The 17,841-nt window shown below is 36.3% G+C and overlaps 1 protein-coding gene across 3 annotated transcripts in view; it reads right to left on the reverse strand.

The window, feature by feature from the left end:
- Positions 1-2,568: 2,568 nt before the first annotated feature.
- Positions 2,569-17,841, reverse strand: part of CDK17 (cyclin dependent kinase 17) — a 95,789-nt gene continuing 80,516 nt past the window's right edge. For 2 of the 3 annotated variants that reach the window (XM_084496507.1, XM_084496506.1), the window contains 11 exons: positions 16,400-16,514; positions 15,772-15,866; positions 14,823-14,885; positions 11,939-12,062; positions 10,275-10,395; positions 9,637-9,734; positions 9,182-9,287; positions 8,449-8,491; positions 7,107-7,197; positions 6,234-6,311; positions 4,263-6,029 (listed from right to left, as the gene is read on the reverse strand). In XM_084496507.1, the coding sequence (XP_084352633.1) occupies positions 5,992-6,029; positions 6,234-6,311; positions 7,107-7,197; positions 8,449-8,491; positions 9,182-9,287; positions 9,637-9,734; positions 10,275-10,395; positions 11,939-12,062; positions 14,823-14,885; positions 15,772-15,866; positions 16,400-16,514 (972 nt within the window). In that variant the 3' untranslated portion in view covers positions 4,263-5,991. Of the gene's footprint in view, positions 6,030-6,233; positions 6,312-7,106; positions 7,198-8,448; positions 8,492-9,181; positions 9,288-9,636; positions 9,735-10,274; positions 10,396-11,938; positions 12,063-14,822; positions 14,886-15,771; positions 15,867-16,399; positions 16,515-17,841 lie in introns of all 3 variants that reach the window. The other variant, XM_084496505.1, reaches the window with a different exon arrangement.

Here is a 17,841-nt window from a genome sequence, read left to right on the forward strand (position 1 = left end):
AGAAAAAGAATCAAATAAATGTTTGTAAAATAAACACTGTGAAAGTGTCAGTATTTCTGTGCCAGTGGAGAGCTCCAAGACAACAGTCTTGAACAACACTGGAGTTATTCTCTCTTGAATGTTCTTGGTGATCGCTGCAGTTTGATCATACTCGAAGGATTTTTTTGGATAGGTTCACACTTTATTCATACTTCAGCAATATGCAAAGTTAAGTTTTCAGTGGTTTATAGGCTGGGCCCATGATCAGGCTATTTTTGGCTTACCTTTATATTGCTTTTTTTTTTTTGGAGAAGCAAGTATCCACCAGCAGGGCTACAGCTACAGGGTGGTTTTGCCAAGAGATGACACACAGCTTCTGCCCTGACTCAGCCTGCACTTTGGTGGCACAGGTAGGTGCCTTCTGCTCTAAAGAACACTTCCAAGGCAGGGAAAACAGTGATGGGTGATAACAAACTACAGAAAAAGAAAGATTTGAAATTTGTCCATTACGTCAACACAGAACAAGTTGTTTTGTCTGAATAAAACCAGTCTCATCAGACAGATACTTGCCAATCTGGAAATAATGAACTGTCAACAAGACGAGTGATTAAAGGGGAGACACTCCTTTAAAACAGACTATGGGATTTAACAGAACGAGTTTCTACATTAAGAGGCTGTGTCATCGTGTGCCTATAGGAAGCATCTTTAGAAGCCATCATGACCACCAGCTCCCTTTTAGTTTAACTGTAGCAGCTCTTACCAATTAATACAAGTGCTCTGCCTGCACAGATGGAGCACAAGCCTATTTCTTGAGGGCAAAGAGATTGACAGCATTAGTCAGGAAGAACATAAATTTACTTAAATGAACAAAAAAGGAGAATGTACCTCAGGCAAGGACTCTGGAGCAACTGGTATCACGGCCTGCCTTGTGGGGTATTTGTAAAACAGCTTCTTACAGGAAAGGACTCTTGCTTTCTCTCCATCCCCCCCCCCAAAGATTTCCATCAGTTCATTTCATGTTTGCTCTGCTAGAAGCACATATGGATAAATGCAACCTTAATTATTCCTGATCTAGCTCCAGGCCAGCTTCCTCCCTCTGCAAATTAAGGAAAAGGACATGGAAAAGTGAAAACAAAAAGTCTTTGAAAAAATGAGCTCATGGTGTGAAAGAGGAGGAGCCAGCAGTGCTGGCACTGCTCTGCAGGGCCTGGAGGGAGGTGTTCTGCAAGAGCATGTTGGAAAGGGGATGGGGAAGAGCATTCTCCCAGCTCTGCAATCCGCAGTGATGGCATTTCTGTCAGCAAGATCCCACTGCAACTAACAAAGAAGCTTCATAGCTCTCCGAGGGATATATTTTTTTCAAGGTATGGCATGTGAGCTGAAAAGACTCGTATTTCATTAGGAGGACCATAAAAGCAATCTGCTTAGGCAGGTCTGTTCCTTAAGTGATTTTGGAGGATGCAACCAGGGCAATAAATCGAGCAGTTATTTACATCGGTAAGTATGTGCAGATGTGTGTTCACAGCTTAAGTTGGCTCAAAAATCACAAGACTTAAATGAGTTAAGGGATTTCAGAGAACGCAAAAATAATGGAACATTTTAATGTACACATTTTTCCACTGACATCAATCTTTTTCTCTCAGATAATGAGAGAAAGGCAGTACAGTCTCATGAAAAACACACACACACAAGATTTTTTAAAAATCTAGAATGGCTGAATTCTAATCCCAGTTCCGCCAACAAGTTCACCGTGGCCTTGTTCAACTCAATTCCATGGACAAAAAGCTCTAGGGTATGAGTTACAAAGCCCACATATCTACCTGGCTTTTGTGCTTTGCAAAATCACCATACCCACACAGTCAGCTTACTTTACAGTGTGCCAATTAGCTAAACATTTGTGCAGTGTTTCCACTGTGCTTCATACCCTGTGCTTGTTTTCTTGTCAATCTTTTAAATTGGGCTGACACGGATGCTGGTGAGATACGAGTACTGATCCATGCGCGGGCCAAACAGTAGTAGTAAATCTCTTAACAGGCCCGCCTCTGAAATGGGGAGGATTGACTGTAAAAACGAAGCATAAATGTTCCTGCCAAAAGTTGGAAAAATTCATAAATATGCTGCATTTTTTTCAAAGCCAAACATTACTAAGGGGGCAGAGGAAGTATTGAAATGTGCTAACAAGGCACAAGAACGATTAAACTCTGCTCTTTAGTGACCAGACAAACCGATCACGGCTGTGGCAACGTGGTGTTCATTTAAGGTACGTTCCAGTTTTTCTCTGTGTCACTACAGGCTACTGCCATGCATTTCCACACCCTAATTTATTTGGATTTCTTTCAAGTCTGACCTTAATTCTGGGTATTTCCTGGGTTTATAATGCTTAGCTTGTGGATGTTTACAACATACCTTTCATATATTTTGTCCTCAATAAATGAATGTACTCTTAACCTTAATTCCATCTTAACATTGCAAAACAGAAATAACGTGCTTTTATTAAATTGAAAAACCCATGTGCAAACACCAAGCAAGACTCCCAAGGAATGCTACCTTGCAGTTTTCCAAATGATTTGCAGATACAAAGTATGTTGATTCTTTAATAATTGTTTATTTTAACTTTTATTGCCCAATTCAGGGATACACTCTGGCTACTTAATGCTGTGGTAAAGCAGCACAAAAATAACACAGCTGTGTTGAGATGCATGTTTCACTAGAGCATTGCTGAGCAGCTGGTTTGTCCCTTTCAATCTCCCACTCTTTCCTGGCCTGTAAATTCCCCACCCTCCACCCACCCTTTCTCCTCTTCAGCCTTCACCTGCATGTGCACACCACCTCGTGACCACCTGCTTCTTTCCTGTCTTCAAATCCACCTTTTTTCCTACACACACCTATACACACACCTTGGCCTTTCCGCCTCTGGGTAGACGGGGTACAATGGGTATATCCTCTACAAATGCTTATTTAAAATCAGCAGCTACTTGCAGGCCATTTCTCCTTAACTGATCACCCATCGTCAAGCAGAGGCTGTTGTAACCAAATCTTGTCAATCATCCAATTTTAGTGAGCATCTGCTTGATGTTCACCGTGGCTGAGGCCTCCTCCCAGAAGGGTCAGCACTCGCTGCGTTCTCGGTGACAGTGAAACCAGGCCTGTACTGCCTGATGCTGTCAGACAGGGGACGGGAACACTGAATTGCACAAAAACGATGTCAGAGAAATGCCCAGTGACTTCAGACTCACTGACTACTGCCCCAAACAGGCATCTGCCACAGAATTGCCTCTGCTGATGCAGGAATTTTGATTATGGACCAAAAAAAAAAAAAAAAAAAAAAGAGAGAGAGACCCCAACAAAACTGGCTTGACCACAGATGCCGAATTTCTTAAAAAATACATTCTTTAAAGCTACCTCCTAGTGAAGCAAACCAATTCATTTGTAGATCCTTAGAAAAATCTCTTTATATTCAGAGTGCTTCAATTTTATGGAAGATCTTTTCATCTGTAACAACAACACCAAATTCCTATCCAAAATGGAAATCTCCTTTTGTTAGCTGCAGCTGATCCCCTTCTAAATTTGTTAATGCACTTCATTTTACCAGTTAAACCTTTAAGTCCTTTACTCGTTAGTGTCGCATTATTTCTTGTTCTTTTATGACCTAGAAAATATTACTGTTCTAGAAATGCTAAATCCCACATTTATCCACAGTGAACATTTACTCTATATTTTCACTACTTCTGTAGAAAAAAAAATGTTTTTTTGATACTCCTTTCTTCAACACCATTACATCTACAACATATTTCCTACAAAGTTAATCAGTATAAAATCTAGATCAGATCCATAGCAACTATAAAAATATATATAACAACTATTTCAGGACAAAGGTTTTTCAATCAGTGCCAAATCTGCCTCTGACACACACGAGACACTCCCACTGGTATCAGCGGGAGTTCAAATCCATGCATCCGAGCCACGTCTCACCTTCCTAGAGCTACGCAAAACTCCTGATACCACGTGACATGCAGGACTTCATCGCTAACAATCAGACTATGGACCATGTTTATGATAAGATCCTGAACGGCCTCAGTTGCAGATGAGTGATACCACCCTCGCTGCCACTACTTCTGGGCTGCATGAATTCATAAGCAGCTAGAGTTCAAACTGATGACTCCCACAACACACAGATCTAGCTAAGTTGCCAACAATGCCCCAAGAACTGCAAGTTCACTTAGTCTGTATTTTTAACAGCACAGGGCCTTTGTCGTTATAAATTTCAAAACAAAACCAAAGAATTCCACATAATATTTATACTTTCAAAAGTACAATATTAATACAGGTCGGTCAGTTAGAAATAACAGCAGTTTGTTAGGTCTACAAGATTTAACGTAAAACCGGTTTACAAATGCTGAAAAGCAGTAGTGGTCCAAGAGTCACCATTACACATTAACTTCTCTCTTCCAGAAAATAAAAAAAAAAATCCCAATTCAAATTTACCAGTATCAATGAAATATTAATAAAACACCCCCAAACATGCCACAATCACTATTCACAAATAAAGTTAAAATGAAATATACAAAAATTCACTTAATACTGTTAAATAACAATAAACTACAAGATTTCCTGAACAGAAATGGTAGGACCCCTGAATGTTTTACAGTGAATGTCAGGAAAAATTAAGTTACCTATGACTATTTTCATGATATACCAGCCAAAGATTTACATGACCATTTCAAAATATACCAATAAAGATTTACAGTCTCTTTAAGATGCACTAAACAAATAGGTTCATAAAGGTGAACACAAATGCTTAAAAATACTGTAACCATCACCAAGGGTGTACTTATGATACTCACTGAGATGCATAAGCATAGTAGTAACATGTTTACTATCTCTGGTAAACAGATAACATCTAAGATCTGAGAAACTCTCTAAGTTCCCATTTTAAAAGTTCTGTAGTATAGTGAGTTCTTATCAAGTACAAACTTGCATCTTTCCAGTTGATTTCAAGTGAATAATGCACAAATGGGAGAGCAACAGGGTGGGAAAAGTGTGACATTATTCCCATGTTCTTGTAATTAGTCGTCCTGTTTCTCTGTAATGAAAAGATTCAAAACTTCAAAATTAAGCCAGGGTCCAACATATATGAATCATTTTTTTTTTCTTTTTTTTTTTTTCTTTCTTTTTTTTTTTTTTTTTTAATACTATTTGTATTTCTAAGTTAAAAACAAGGTAAAAAAAGTCATTGCTTCTGTCAGGTCCCATATGCACAACAATGTGCAAATATCTTATGCTGGAGTGAGCCTGACAAAATTTATTATCCAGTCTCCATGCTCTAATTTATCAATAACTAATATAGGATCTGAGAGCAAATAATAATTACTTTTCACTTGTTTGAATCAACTTTCACACCATGTGCTTTTCAAAAACATAATATGCATTATAATTTTTCAACTATTTCAACACATACTTCCAATGTTAAATAAGGAATTAAGTGCCATGAACTTAGAGCATTAAAGATGGTTCACCTATAGCCAAGCAAAGCTATGTTTACATTCCAGGAAACACTGCAGTTTAAGAAATACAAAAAAACCCGCAGCAGTAGAACGTTTTATGAAGAGAAACAGATGCATTCACATATTATAAAGCCATTGCAACTTCTTCAGGCATGGAACTGTTGTGTTAACTATACAGACAGTAGTTATTTAGCAGCAATGATTCCGCAATAAATAATGCACTGTGTTTCTCAGTCCTGCACAAAAATTGCAGCTACAGTTACATCAACAGCTGTAACCTACTGGCTCTAGTGGCAGAGGAGACCTTAAAACCAACTGTACAAAAAATTGTCACACTGTGACAACAAATATAAAAACATAATCTGCAGGTTGGAAATAAAAAGACTCCACTGTGAAGAGGACAGTGTAGACAAACTGCGATTCCAAGTCCACCAAAAGAGAGCACTGCCTTCAGATCCGAGTCCTTGATTGATAGGATAGGCTTGGGCTTGACTCTGCACCGCCCACTTTAAAAAAGCATGCTCTGCCTTCTGTTCTTCCCATGTCCTACAACAGAACATGGACCATGGTAAGAAACTTAAGCATTCATGCAACAGATTCAATCATTATCTATATCTCTCCTTCTATGCCGAGAGAATATCCTTTCTTTGGGCTTCAACCAGTATCACAATGTTTTTTGTTTTTTTTAACCTGCAGTTATTGTGTTAGCATGCAATTTGTAAGTATGAGAAAATATTAATATTTCCATACCTGTCTCTGGGTAAGTGGAATTTCGAAAGCCAGGGTCTTTTTGCAGCTGAATCTCTTTTAGACTGAATATAGAAACACCTGTAATGTAACAGAGAAATTAATTCATATCTATCTGAGCACAACTATGCTTTATTGAGCAAAATTCTATTCTTAATTGTGCAGATTTGGTAAGAAAAAAACCTTTCCTTATTCCCAAATGTTTAAGTCAATATGTATTGGACTTCTTTAATAGACTAAAGAATTTTTCATTAAGCGATTGTTGTCAGTTAACCCTGATATATAGCTAAACATCATGAAGCTGCTTGCTAACTTCCCCAAAGCCCTAGTGTATGGGGAAGAGGAAAGGAAAAGTAAAATCAAGAAAACCTGAGATGAAAACTCTTTAGTAAGTGAAGGAGGTGAAGAAGAGATAAAAAACAAAAGTGATGCAAAGGCAGTAACTCACCACCTCCCATGTGTAGGTTGATGCCCTGCCAGTTCCGTAGCAAAATACGTCTAACTTCCCCAACAGACCCCTCACCCCCACCATGCCCCCCTTCCTCCTTTTTGATTCTCGAGCATGACATTATATGGCATAGGTTATCTCTTTGGACAGTTCAGGTTATCTGCCTGCTGTGTCCCCAACCTGTTGCACATCCCCCAGTCTATTCACTGTGGGGGGAAGTGAGAAAAGAGAAGGCCTTGACACTGTGCAAACACTGCTGAGCCATAGCTAGAGCACTGGTGTGTTATCAGCACTGTTTTGGTGACAAATATAAGACATGGCACCATGCAAGGTGCTATGATGAAAATTAAATCCATCCCAGCCAGACGCAGGACAGTAGTGTACTATCTTAACAATACTCCTCTGTTGCTTTACTACTATACTCTTACTTTCAGGCAAAGTATGTATTCTTGTTCCAAGGCTTCTGAAGTATGCATGTTTCATGGCCTCTTCTGCCGAAATTCTCTTCTTTGATTCATACTATTAACATACAAGGATGTAAGTGCATCAGTTTTAATTAAAAAATCCTTTGTATTAAGTGATTTCATCAAAGGAAGAAAGAGTTCAACTTGCTCAAATCTTTCCTACCAACTCACTAGGACATCTTTGTTTTCATTACTTTTATTTCACAGATGAAACACCTAACATATGTTACCTAAATTAGAATTATCAACATATGAGATTGCTAAAATACTCAACTGCTGTAAATGGATGCAAATAGAAGTATACTTAATCTTTATTTGTAGTTGTAACAATGATTAGATGTCAGACTTTGGGCTACTTTATGTTCTAATATTAAATTGCAATTACATGAGATCACAAAAGCTTTCTAATTAGAATGGACTATGCTGCAGTATTTTGCATAAAAGGGAACTTCAGACAACATGGTCTTCAATCTGTGCTTAACAATCTCATGTTTGGCATATTTAGAAAGTTGGACAAAGATTCAGACATTTAAAAATGGTGTACACAAAGAAGAACAAAGTCTAAACAAGGACTGCAAGAACTACTCTCAAAGAGTGTGTAAATAGATGAAGACTTGGTATAGAATTTAAACCACTGGCTGCAAAGCAGAGTTACTGCACTCCACCTAATACACTAAGGCGTCTTAACACAGTGAAGTTACAGGGCTTCTACATTCTTTCAAAGACTTAAGAGTTGGCCTTCCATCTTGCCTCCCCTCTTCTTGTTTCTTGGCTCATTTTTAATACAGATTAAAAGATTAAAGCCACATAACACTTTACCTTTTGAATATAAACAGTTGGAAAGATCAAAGAGTATTCTTTACATTAGTAGATGCTTCTCTAGTGGGAAGCAAAATCCATCTTTACAGAACCGTAGTATTTGTATTTAAAAGTTCTGTTTTAATACTGTATTTCGAAAGTGTTTTAGTTTTTCAGGGAATTGCTAACAGAATCAATTACTTATTTTACAAACAGTAATCAGAGAGAAGAAATTGCTTCTTGCAAAAGAAAAAACAAAAACATCAACAGAAAAACCCTACCCAAAACCACAACTCCAACAAAAAAAACACAGCCAAAATACCAGCTTTTAAGTTCCTGCAGCATTTAGCCTGACAATCATTCTTCCTAAACCTGTCATCCACTACAGACTCAGCTGCACTTTGAGTTAGATCTAACAGGTACTATGCTTATAATTACAATTTTACATAATACATCAAAACTCTAAACTTGCACTTTTAATAAAGTAAAGCCACAAAACATATCTTACTTGAAGGAACTTCGCTATCAATTCAATTCCTTCCGTGTCTAGCCTAAAAAAAAAAAAGTTATTGAATTATATTTACAGAAGCTGATCTGCAAAGTAACCGATGAAAGTTGAATTTTAAGAAGTGAATGTTTTCACCCAAACAACTTTACTACTTGTGAATGTGTATACATACAAGTAGCACTATCTCAGAACAAGATGAAAATACCGGGAACATACAAATCTTGAGCTTTGTATTGTGATTTAGTAGATTGACCCAGGTCATTCACTAGGAGAACACAATGTTAGATCTTTTTCTCAGAGTCAATAAAAATGTGTTAGGCTTTGTTATAAAGTTTATTTACAACCTCCGTGCTGTTAACAATACTGATGCAGACCCTTGAAGTTCCTCATACTGATTTTAGAATGATTTCAAGAGACTGCTCAAGGAAACCTTGCCATTTTAACAATGAGCCTATTATATAACAAGAGAATTTGCAAGTGCTGCGTGAATACTCCCACTATGCAGGCATTATTAACAAGGCGTTTACAGTTCTATAGGTCATTATGGAGCCTTGAATGATATTAGACAAAGTAATTGCATAGTAATGGGATTATGCTTTGCATTAATATCTGCCCACAATGATGTACAATTTTCCAGCATTCACTAGCACACCATACTTGGAACCTTGTTCACATTTACAAATATTCAAAGCTATAGGAATGTATATCTTCTTTTAAATAAAACACAAAATACCTTGGTGCATGGTTGATTAGGGGTTGTGGTTTATATTTAGGGAAGTTGTAGTTTCTAAATTCATCACTGGAAGAAATACCTGGCCATGTTTCTTGACATGGGGTTCCTGTATTTAAAAAAAGCAATAAATTCAACTTACAAAAAATCACCACCAACAAAACAACAACAAAAATAACCCCTTTCCCCCACAGACCTGTAAAGAAACAGCCCTGACATAAATAAGCACTTAATCCTGTAATTTGAACAGGAAAAAAAAGGAGGCAATGCTGTACAAACTCATCTGTGCACTCAGGTTGATCATTTTTAATCAAGAACACACTCATTCATCTTAAAGACAATGGAACATAAAATGTAATTTTTAATAGATAAAGATCTACAGTTCTCCCAGAAAACAAAAAAAGTGTTTAGAAGAATAAACATATACCTGTAACAGTGCTGCTAAAAGTAACACTTACCTAGAAGCCTGAAAATTAAGTGCAGCTCATCTTCAACAGTTGAACCAGGGAAGAGAGGCCTTCCTGATGCCATTTCAAAAAATATGCACCCAACTCCCCTTTTATAGAAACAGAGAAAAAGGTAAATCAGAAAAAAAAATACACAGCAATTTAAGCTTTCTGCTCCTAAAGATATCTATAATTTCTCTTAAATAAAAACAAATTATATTAGTTAACTACATATTGCTACTAAAAGAAATTTTGAAAGAAGATATGCAGCAACAAAAGAACCATCAAAGACCAAATAAAATCTTTGTCATAGCTATATTATATCCTCTCCCTTCAGATGTCAAGTTAATCCATTGTATTGTAAGTTCATAGTAAAATACCATGTTGTGTCATCAGGAGAACATGGATTTCTTTTCCCCTAGAAATGTGGGCCCGATGCATGTTTTAGCAATAAAAAAGTACTCTGCATTTTCAAAGACAAACAATAGCATCTTCCCCATCTGTCAACCCTTTCTCTAATATTTAATGCAGTGATAGCCTTCAAAAAGTCGAAGGATTAGTATTTGAATGCTACTACATAGCAATGAAGAACTGGCATTTTTTCAACTTGACTGAGAATAAAAATTAAAACTAGACAAAGCTATACAAACCACATGTCTATTTGAGTTGAATACTCTGAAGATCCAAGGAGAACATCAGGTGGTCTGTACCATAACGTGACAACTTCATTGGAATAAGTCTTCGTAGGCACAGACTTTGCTCTAGCCAATCCTTGATAAAAAGGGAAATAAAGGGTCACGTGCTGTTTCTATGCAATGCTGCTTTTCTTAAATCTTATTTTCCATGGAACTGACAAAGAATTTTCATGAGAGAAGTCAGCTTTAATATACTGACTTGCTAAATACCTTCCAAATTATATTCATTCAAGAGTCCTAATAAATATATTTCTACAATGTGTTTTGACTTAGTATTTACAGAAATCTCATGGTAAGTGTTTTGAAGCATATAAGGCAGGTAAGCAGATCAAAACTTGCAGTAAGCCTATACATGTCATCAAAACAACAAAGCATTATATCAATATAGCATCTTCCCCACAATCTGTGAAATCCTGTATTCACCACTTAACAATTACACTGCAAGAGAAAGAAAGCAACAAATGAACCATGAAGCCGTGGAAATGGACCAACAGTGTTGGACTGATCAATAGAGGTTTTCCACAATAATACTGTCAGTTTGTCAGTAACATCCTCAATAAAATTTAGGTCTGTCGTGTTAAATACAATCTTCTGAGCAACTTTTGTTCACAAACAAGTGAAAAAAAAACAGTGTTAACACGATTCTCAAAGGATCTTCCCGACTTAGAAAATAAAAGGAAATTGTGAATGCTGCACTCGTCTGCAAATGCTCGCTGGAAATCTCAAAGGAGCTTGGTGCATCAGTAACACCTGACAATTCTGTACAGGGACAGACCCTTCCTCTTGCTCTCCTTGGTAACTCTGCTTTGGAGTGATTGTGGAGCATGAGTAACAAACAGCCTGAGCTCCAGCTTAAGGATTTGATTAAATGTCAAATTCAAAGGAAGCTATAAGACTACTTTCAAAGCTCAAGTTCAGTGACAGTATGACCTACACACGTATTTTCTAATATCCTGTAAAAGGACAACTTCCATTTTCCATCTGAGAATGCACAAATTTACTACAGACCTGGTGTTCTCATCTTTCCTTTATAAATGCAACTGCACATACCCATTTCTCTTTTGGCTCCTTCAGATTAATTCCAGCAACCATTATGATTGCTTTCACTAATTTGTTCAAAGCCAAGACAGAAACCAAAACAATGGTTTGTGGAATATTTCTTAGTGTTCACAACTGAAGCCATAGACTGACTAAGAAGTACCAGCTTCTACAGAAAACTGTAAAACTGACACAGACTTGGGCTGGGACCATAGCCAACAGACTGAATGCTGATCCTGCAGTTACAGTTCAGAAGCCATTGCAAAGAAGACAGGATAGCTACATCACAGGCAGCAAATTGCTTGCCTACTGATAGTGACTAGAGGATGTTACTTTTCCAGTTATTGACAAACAGCAACAGCAACAAGGACAAGGTTCTAAATCCTAGCCTTTTGAATTAGTAAGGATGTACAAAGATGAATTAAATACACATCTTTGGTTCATTTTCCTGATGTTCACAGTAGTTTTCAAATGCACATTCCCAGTTCCAAAGGATTTCCAAGTTCAGTATAATTTGTTTTCAGTATTTTCTTTATAGTGAGTCAAGAAAATATTTGTTACAGAAGAATTTCAGTCCGTACCAAAGTCTGCTAGCTTCAGTTCTCCTTTCTCATTAATTAGTAGATTTTGTGGCTTCAGATCTCGATGCAACACCTTTCTTCTATGACAGTAAGCCAAACCACGAAGAATCTGGTATAAAAACAGCTACAAAAGAGAACATTTAAATAAATTAGGCCAAAAATGTTAATTTTCAGATTACACTAACTTATAACAGCCTGTTTGGGCACTGCAGAGTTAAAGCTCTGTACTGTAAGCAAGACAAAAATACCTCTAAAAAAGTAAATTAATTTTCCCTATGAGCACACTTAGAGTATCTTCATTATTGTTTACAGATTTAAAATCCTTTTATGCTAATGCATTGCTTTTACACAGTACTTTACAATAAAGATTTTAAGGGAGATTTGTTCTGCATAATTGAAGAGAACCACAGGGCTGTTTAAGTATTTACCAGTGTTCTTCCCCACACTAACATCTTTAAAGGTAACTGTCTCTGGCTACACTCAAGTTCCTTTCTGCCACAGCTCAGCACCTTTTCCATTCAACTGTGCAAAAACTGTTTAAAGATGTTTTGGCAGCCCCTTGGAAAAATACAACTGGATTCACAAGCTCGTGAAATGTGGAGAAGTGGGGAAATGAATATTACTAACATAACCCAACATCCTCTGGCATTTTATATTCATCCACTGACCTCAATACATGCAGGTTTATTTTAGTCCTTTGGAACAGTAAGCCAACCAAGCAACTCTATTCACACATATTAATGCTGCATATTCATAGACATAAAGGTAGTAAGGGATAAAGAAAGGTTTATCAGTGGGTAGCCAAATCAGTTTACTCTATCACTGCATTAATAAATACTACATTGCAATTTCTTATACATATAAGGCATCTGAACTTGAATATGGGCCTTCTGGGTAGCCATTGATGGTATCAATAACTACACAGAAGCCCTCAGGCAGTATCAATGATGAAATGTACAATTAAAAAAATACAGAGCGTTACAAACAATGATGTTTACCAATATGAAAAATTCACCATGTAATAGTGCTTTTGAGAAGAAACACTGGAACGTTTTTATACGACCATTTCCTAACACAGCAGCTTATTTTTGTACCAGGTGACACCACCAAATTCTTTTTCCTAAACTGGACAAGCAACACAGCAGGTGTACTTTACATCCATCTGTTCTCAGTCTGATTATATGGGATCCACCTACTCAAGAAAAAGAGAATTTGGAGCATTTTTTCTTTCTTCCTTTCCTTTTTGGAAGAGCAGGATGAGAAACAACTTTTTTTTTTCTTTTTTTTTTTTTTTCTGTCGACTCAGGCCTATACCGTTGCAGGGGTAGTCACTCCCAAGCAATGTTAACAGCACAGTGGTAGAAATTAATAGCCATCTCTAGTGTGCACTGTGACAGCAAGGATTTGTCAAGAAAGCAATGCAGATTATTTTACAGAAATTGTGGATATTCATGACAGTTGGCATGGATCCTTCCACAAATTCACAGGACACATATTAACTCAAAATTTTTTTTTGGAAATCGTAATGCCTGCAGAGATCACACACATCTTTATATGATACATTCTTATTTTGTTACAACTGAAAACATAAAATCAGGTGAAGAATGTGACAGAAGGGGTGACAGGGAGGTCTCTCAGATGTTAATAATGATTCAAACCCCCACAGTTATTGCACTATAAGCATATACAGCTACCACAGTTAAGCAGCTGTTCCGTTTTCTCAGTGCCAAAGGTACTAACCATATCAATCTGCTCTTATGGCATTGTTTAAACCACAGACAAACATGGAAAAAGCAGGTTTTCTCTGCTTAGATCTGATTATCACAAGCAGATTCCCCCTGTTCTCTTAACCACACTTATTACAGGAATCAGCTTCCACTTACAACTTATTAACTTGTATTTAATTAAAAACATAAGCTTAATTATGTTTTTTGTTGTCTCGCTGACTCTCTGGTTCTGTTCTTAGGGTCACAGCTTACAATTAATATTTTTCAAGAGGCATGGAAAAGTTTCTCAAATACACTTACTGTAAAAGTAGCAACCCTTAAATGAATTATACACAGCTTAATGAAGCTGTTTTGAAGGTACAGCACATGTTGCAATACAGCAGGGTGATATTGTTACACAGTCCAGCCTCATTTGACAACTTACTCCAAGTTTGTATTCTCTTCTCTTCGGAATCATGTTTATAGAGCTGTAAGTATTAACAAAATACAAACAGGTATTCTAGTTTTTCAAATGAAAAACTGCTTGTTAGGAGGGGGACTTGAAACTGAGTCAGTCTCACCAGGCCTGATTTGCAACTGAGCCACTAGACTGGGCCACAACTATAGTTAAAAGCAAAAGACAACTAAATCTTAAAAAAAGTAATTTCTATTTTATCACTAATGGAGAGATGGCCATCATTTATTCTTAAATATGTATTAAAAATATCTTACTTGGCAGTGGAATCCAATCCCACAATCATGACTCTGCTCACATTTTCCTTGGTGCACACACAAACTTTACTTGAGGATATATTAATCTAAGGATTGACCTCAATAGATGAGTACACAATAGTGGAAGGACAAAAAAAAGAGGTCAATACAGTTATAAATTTATTACTTTTTTGGAAACGTTTGTTTTAAATGTGTAACTTCAAAGAGAATGAGATCTTAAAGTTACGTAAACTCTTGTTTTTTTTTTTTGCTTTAAACATTTAAATGCTCCCAAAACCTAAAAGGAAGACTCCGTCTGATGTCAAATGTAGTTGAGTCAAAAGGAATTTTTTTTTTTTTTTTTTTAAAGCTCTTAACCATACAGCTTCTGGTTAGTTAGTTCTCTGAATTTCTTCAGTCAGAACAGAGAAAGTTGAAGAACAGTAAATGTCACTAAAACCACTCACCTTTACATTGTGCATACTCATGATGTTACCACAGTCATCCATGTACTGCTTCAGATCCTTGTCCTGTCAAAAGATCACCACTATTCAGTAAAATTATGGACAACAGATTACGTGACTATTATTTTTTATTAGAACTAGTGAAGAAATTACTCATCAGAAAACTGATTTATCTGCAAAATATGTTTTTTTTTTTATTTTAAAAAACAACCTCTCCCTCCCCCAAAACTAACAACCAAAACAAACCCCTTTAAGTCGGAACATGGAGAAAATTGGCTTTCCAGAGGGCAAAAATACCCATGCTGTCCATTAGGATGCATTATCTTAGACACCATTATTTGTTATTGCTTTCATCTTCTACCTTGTGTGTGCCATTCTACCTTGTGTGTGCCACTTTTTTTTTTTTTTTTTTTTTTAATTTTTAAATGGAATTACTACATTCTCCAATTACACTCGAAGTGAAGATTTTGTTCTTCAACCCTCTTATTACGCTCATATATTCCAGCAAAAATATAATTAAAGCGTCAGTGAGAAAATGAAAAGTCTGTAATATAAGAGGCAAGCAACTAAGAGATGCAATTGTGGGCACTTGCTTGAAAAGAATTACAAAAATATGGAATATACTTTTTCTTTCTAAGATCACTTGCAAAATTATTGAAAAATATCATTGGGATAATAGCATAATTATCCCTTTTTACAGTTACTGAATTCAGGATGAGTTTTCTCAGGTAGATCACCTCTAACTGCTATTAATGAAACATTACAATGATGAGAACTTACTGCACTTTGAGAACTGAATACAGATGTATACTTTTCAGCCAAATAATTCTACATGCAGGACAATAATAGAGTATTTTAAAAGATAATACAGAATTTTATTATATCTGTGTTACTCAGTATTCTGTAAGGAGATAAACAGAATATAAAGCTCAACAGTGGTTTAAATGCTTACCAGATACTCAAAAACAAGAGTCAAAGACTTGTCTGTGTGAACAATATCATGTAATGTAACAATATTTGCATGCTTCAGATCTTTTAATAATGACACTGCAAAGGAGAATGGTAAATATAAAATAAATAAATGCAACATAAGCAATAAACACATTTCTAGCAAGTTCACATATATGCTATTTATTTATTTATAATTAAAAAGCTATTTTAAAGAACATAGATTAACTTAATGCCATATGAACACTAAATATGAGAAATGTATTTAATTAAAAGACCAAACTCATTTGGGTAGCAAACTGTAAATATTTGCTAGACAGTGCAGTTCAGGCAGCAGCAGTCATTTCATATAATGTATTCTGAATCCCTGAAAGTTATTCCCTAGTATTAGTCTAATTCAATACAAAATCATCAATTTATAACACCATTTGAAAACACAACCTTCCCCCAATAAAATAAATACATTTGAAACACTAACCCTTAATATGTCTAAGATTAAAATTTTCCTTATCAAAACTAATTTTTTTTTTTTTTTTACACGTATCACACAGCTGATTTGTTTTCCAAGCACTTTGGTCAAAAAGAAAGCCAGAAATATCTGAAATTCTAAAAAGCAATAGAAATGTGATCACCTTCTCTTATAGCTGTACACGGTGCTCCCTCTTCATGTTCCAGGCGAATTTCTTTCAGAGCTACTAGGTTCTCTGTCAACTTACTTCTCCCCTTATAAACTGTTGCATAAGTACCCTACAACATGGAAAAAGAAGAATACTTTTAAAAATTGCTCCTTCATTGAAAGATAAGTTCAAAAAGAAAATATGAACTGAAATCCGAGGTTTTAACAGCTTTCATTTTGAGTATGACTAGTTTTAATGTTTTTTTTATTTCTTATGTAAGTTAAACTAGAAAAATAGTTTGTAAACAGATCAGAATACACAGAAGACACAAGGGATGCATATACTTACTACCTCTGAAAATTACACAAGTTGTACACCAAAGAAGTTAGATCAGGTAGTATTAAGTTCCCCAAGTTCACTGCTGGGATCATCTAGAAAGGCCATATTTAAATAAAACTAGCGCAGGTAACTATATTTTGCTGCAGGTATTTTACCAATGGCTGCAGACAAATTCTACCACTATTTTTTAGGAAAACATACAATTCCTTTTGTCTGCTTCTTGTCTTTGTTACAAATTTTACATGAGCATGCACTGGGAGGGGAGGAAACGGAAGTTTCATTTTTGTTGACATCGTGAACATGAATATAGTGAAATTTATCTTTTAGTTTTCTTAGACAATGGAAAATTCGAAACTCTTAATATATGTTATATAATGACAAGAAACCCTGACAAAACAGTCATTAGGTGTATCTAATTCCTGGAACTGCAAAGAGGAAGCAAAAAAGTTACAGAAAATGCCCTGCATTACTGTAGATACACCTTATATCGTCCATTACATTTTATAATGCAAACGGGATAAAATACACCCACAATTATGACTTGATAGCTGCTTGATTAATATTTTTCCAAAGTTGTGTGACATCATGCCATGTCTAGTGAGCCATTTAGCAAGTACTTTAGAGAAAAAAATGCATTTGGAAATGAAAACACTGCAAATAGAGGACTAACTGCAATATTCACAGAAGATAAACCAATCAGCCCCGCTAACTTCTGCAATGTTCAGTGCGTCCCATCCTGGTGCTCCTCATCCTTCTTCTGACCCCCTGGTCACCCTCAGCCAAATTGAACAGGTCAGAAACCTGACCTCTCCCCGGAATGCTACAGTTTCTCTGAAAATCAGTCACTGGATGTAGTAGAGGAAGGCTGTATTACTGTTCCCCCAGCAGGGAAGGGGAACAGAATTCAGTGTTACGTATTTCAACTGGTTGCACATAGTTGGCCACTGAGCTCACGTGTGTTGGCTTGTCTATATTAAGAACACAAATAGTTATTGTCTGCTTACTGCAAATGATGGCTTCTTGTCCAATATAAGTGCTCCCTAATACCTAAATCATGACAGTAGGAGACTTAACCAGACTCAAGTAGTTTCATTATTGACAGAATAATTTTGTCTATC

The sequence above is a fragment of the Aythya ferina genome (genome assembly GCF_964211825.1).
Source record: "Aythya ferina genome assembly, chromosome: 1".
NCBI lineage: Eukaryota > Metazoa > Chordata > Aves > Anseriformes > Anatidae > Aythya > Aythya ferina.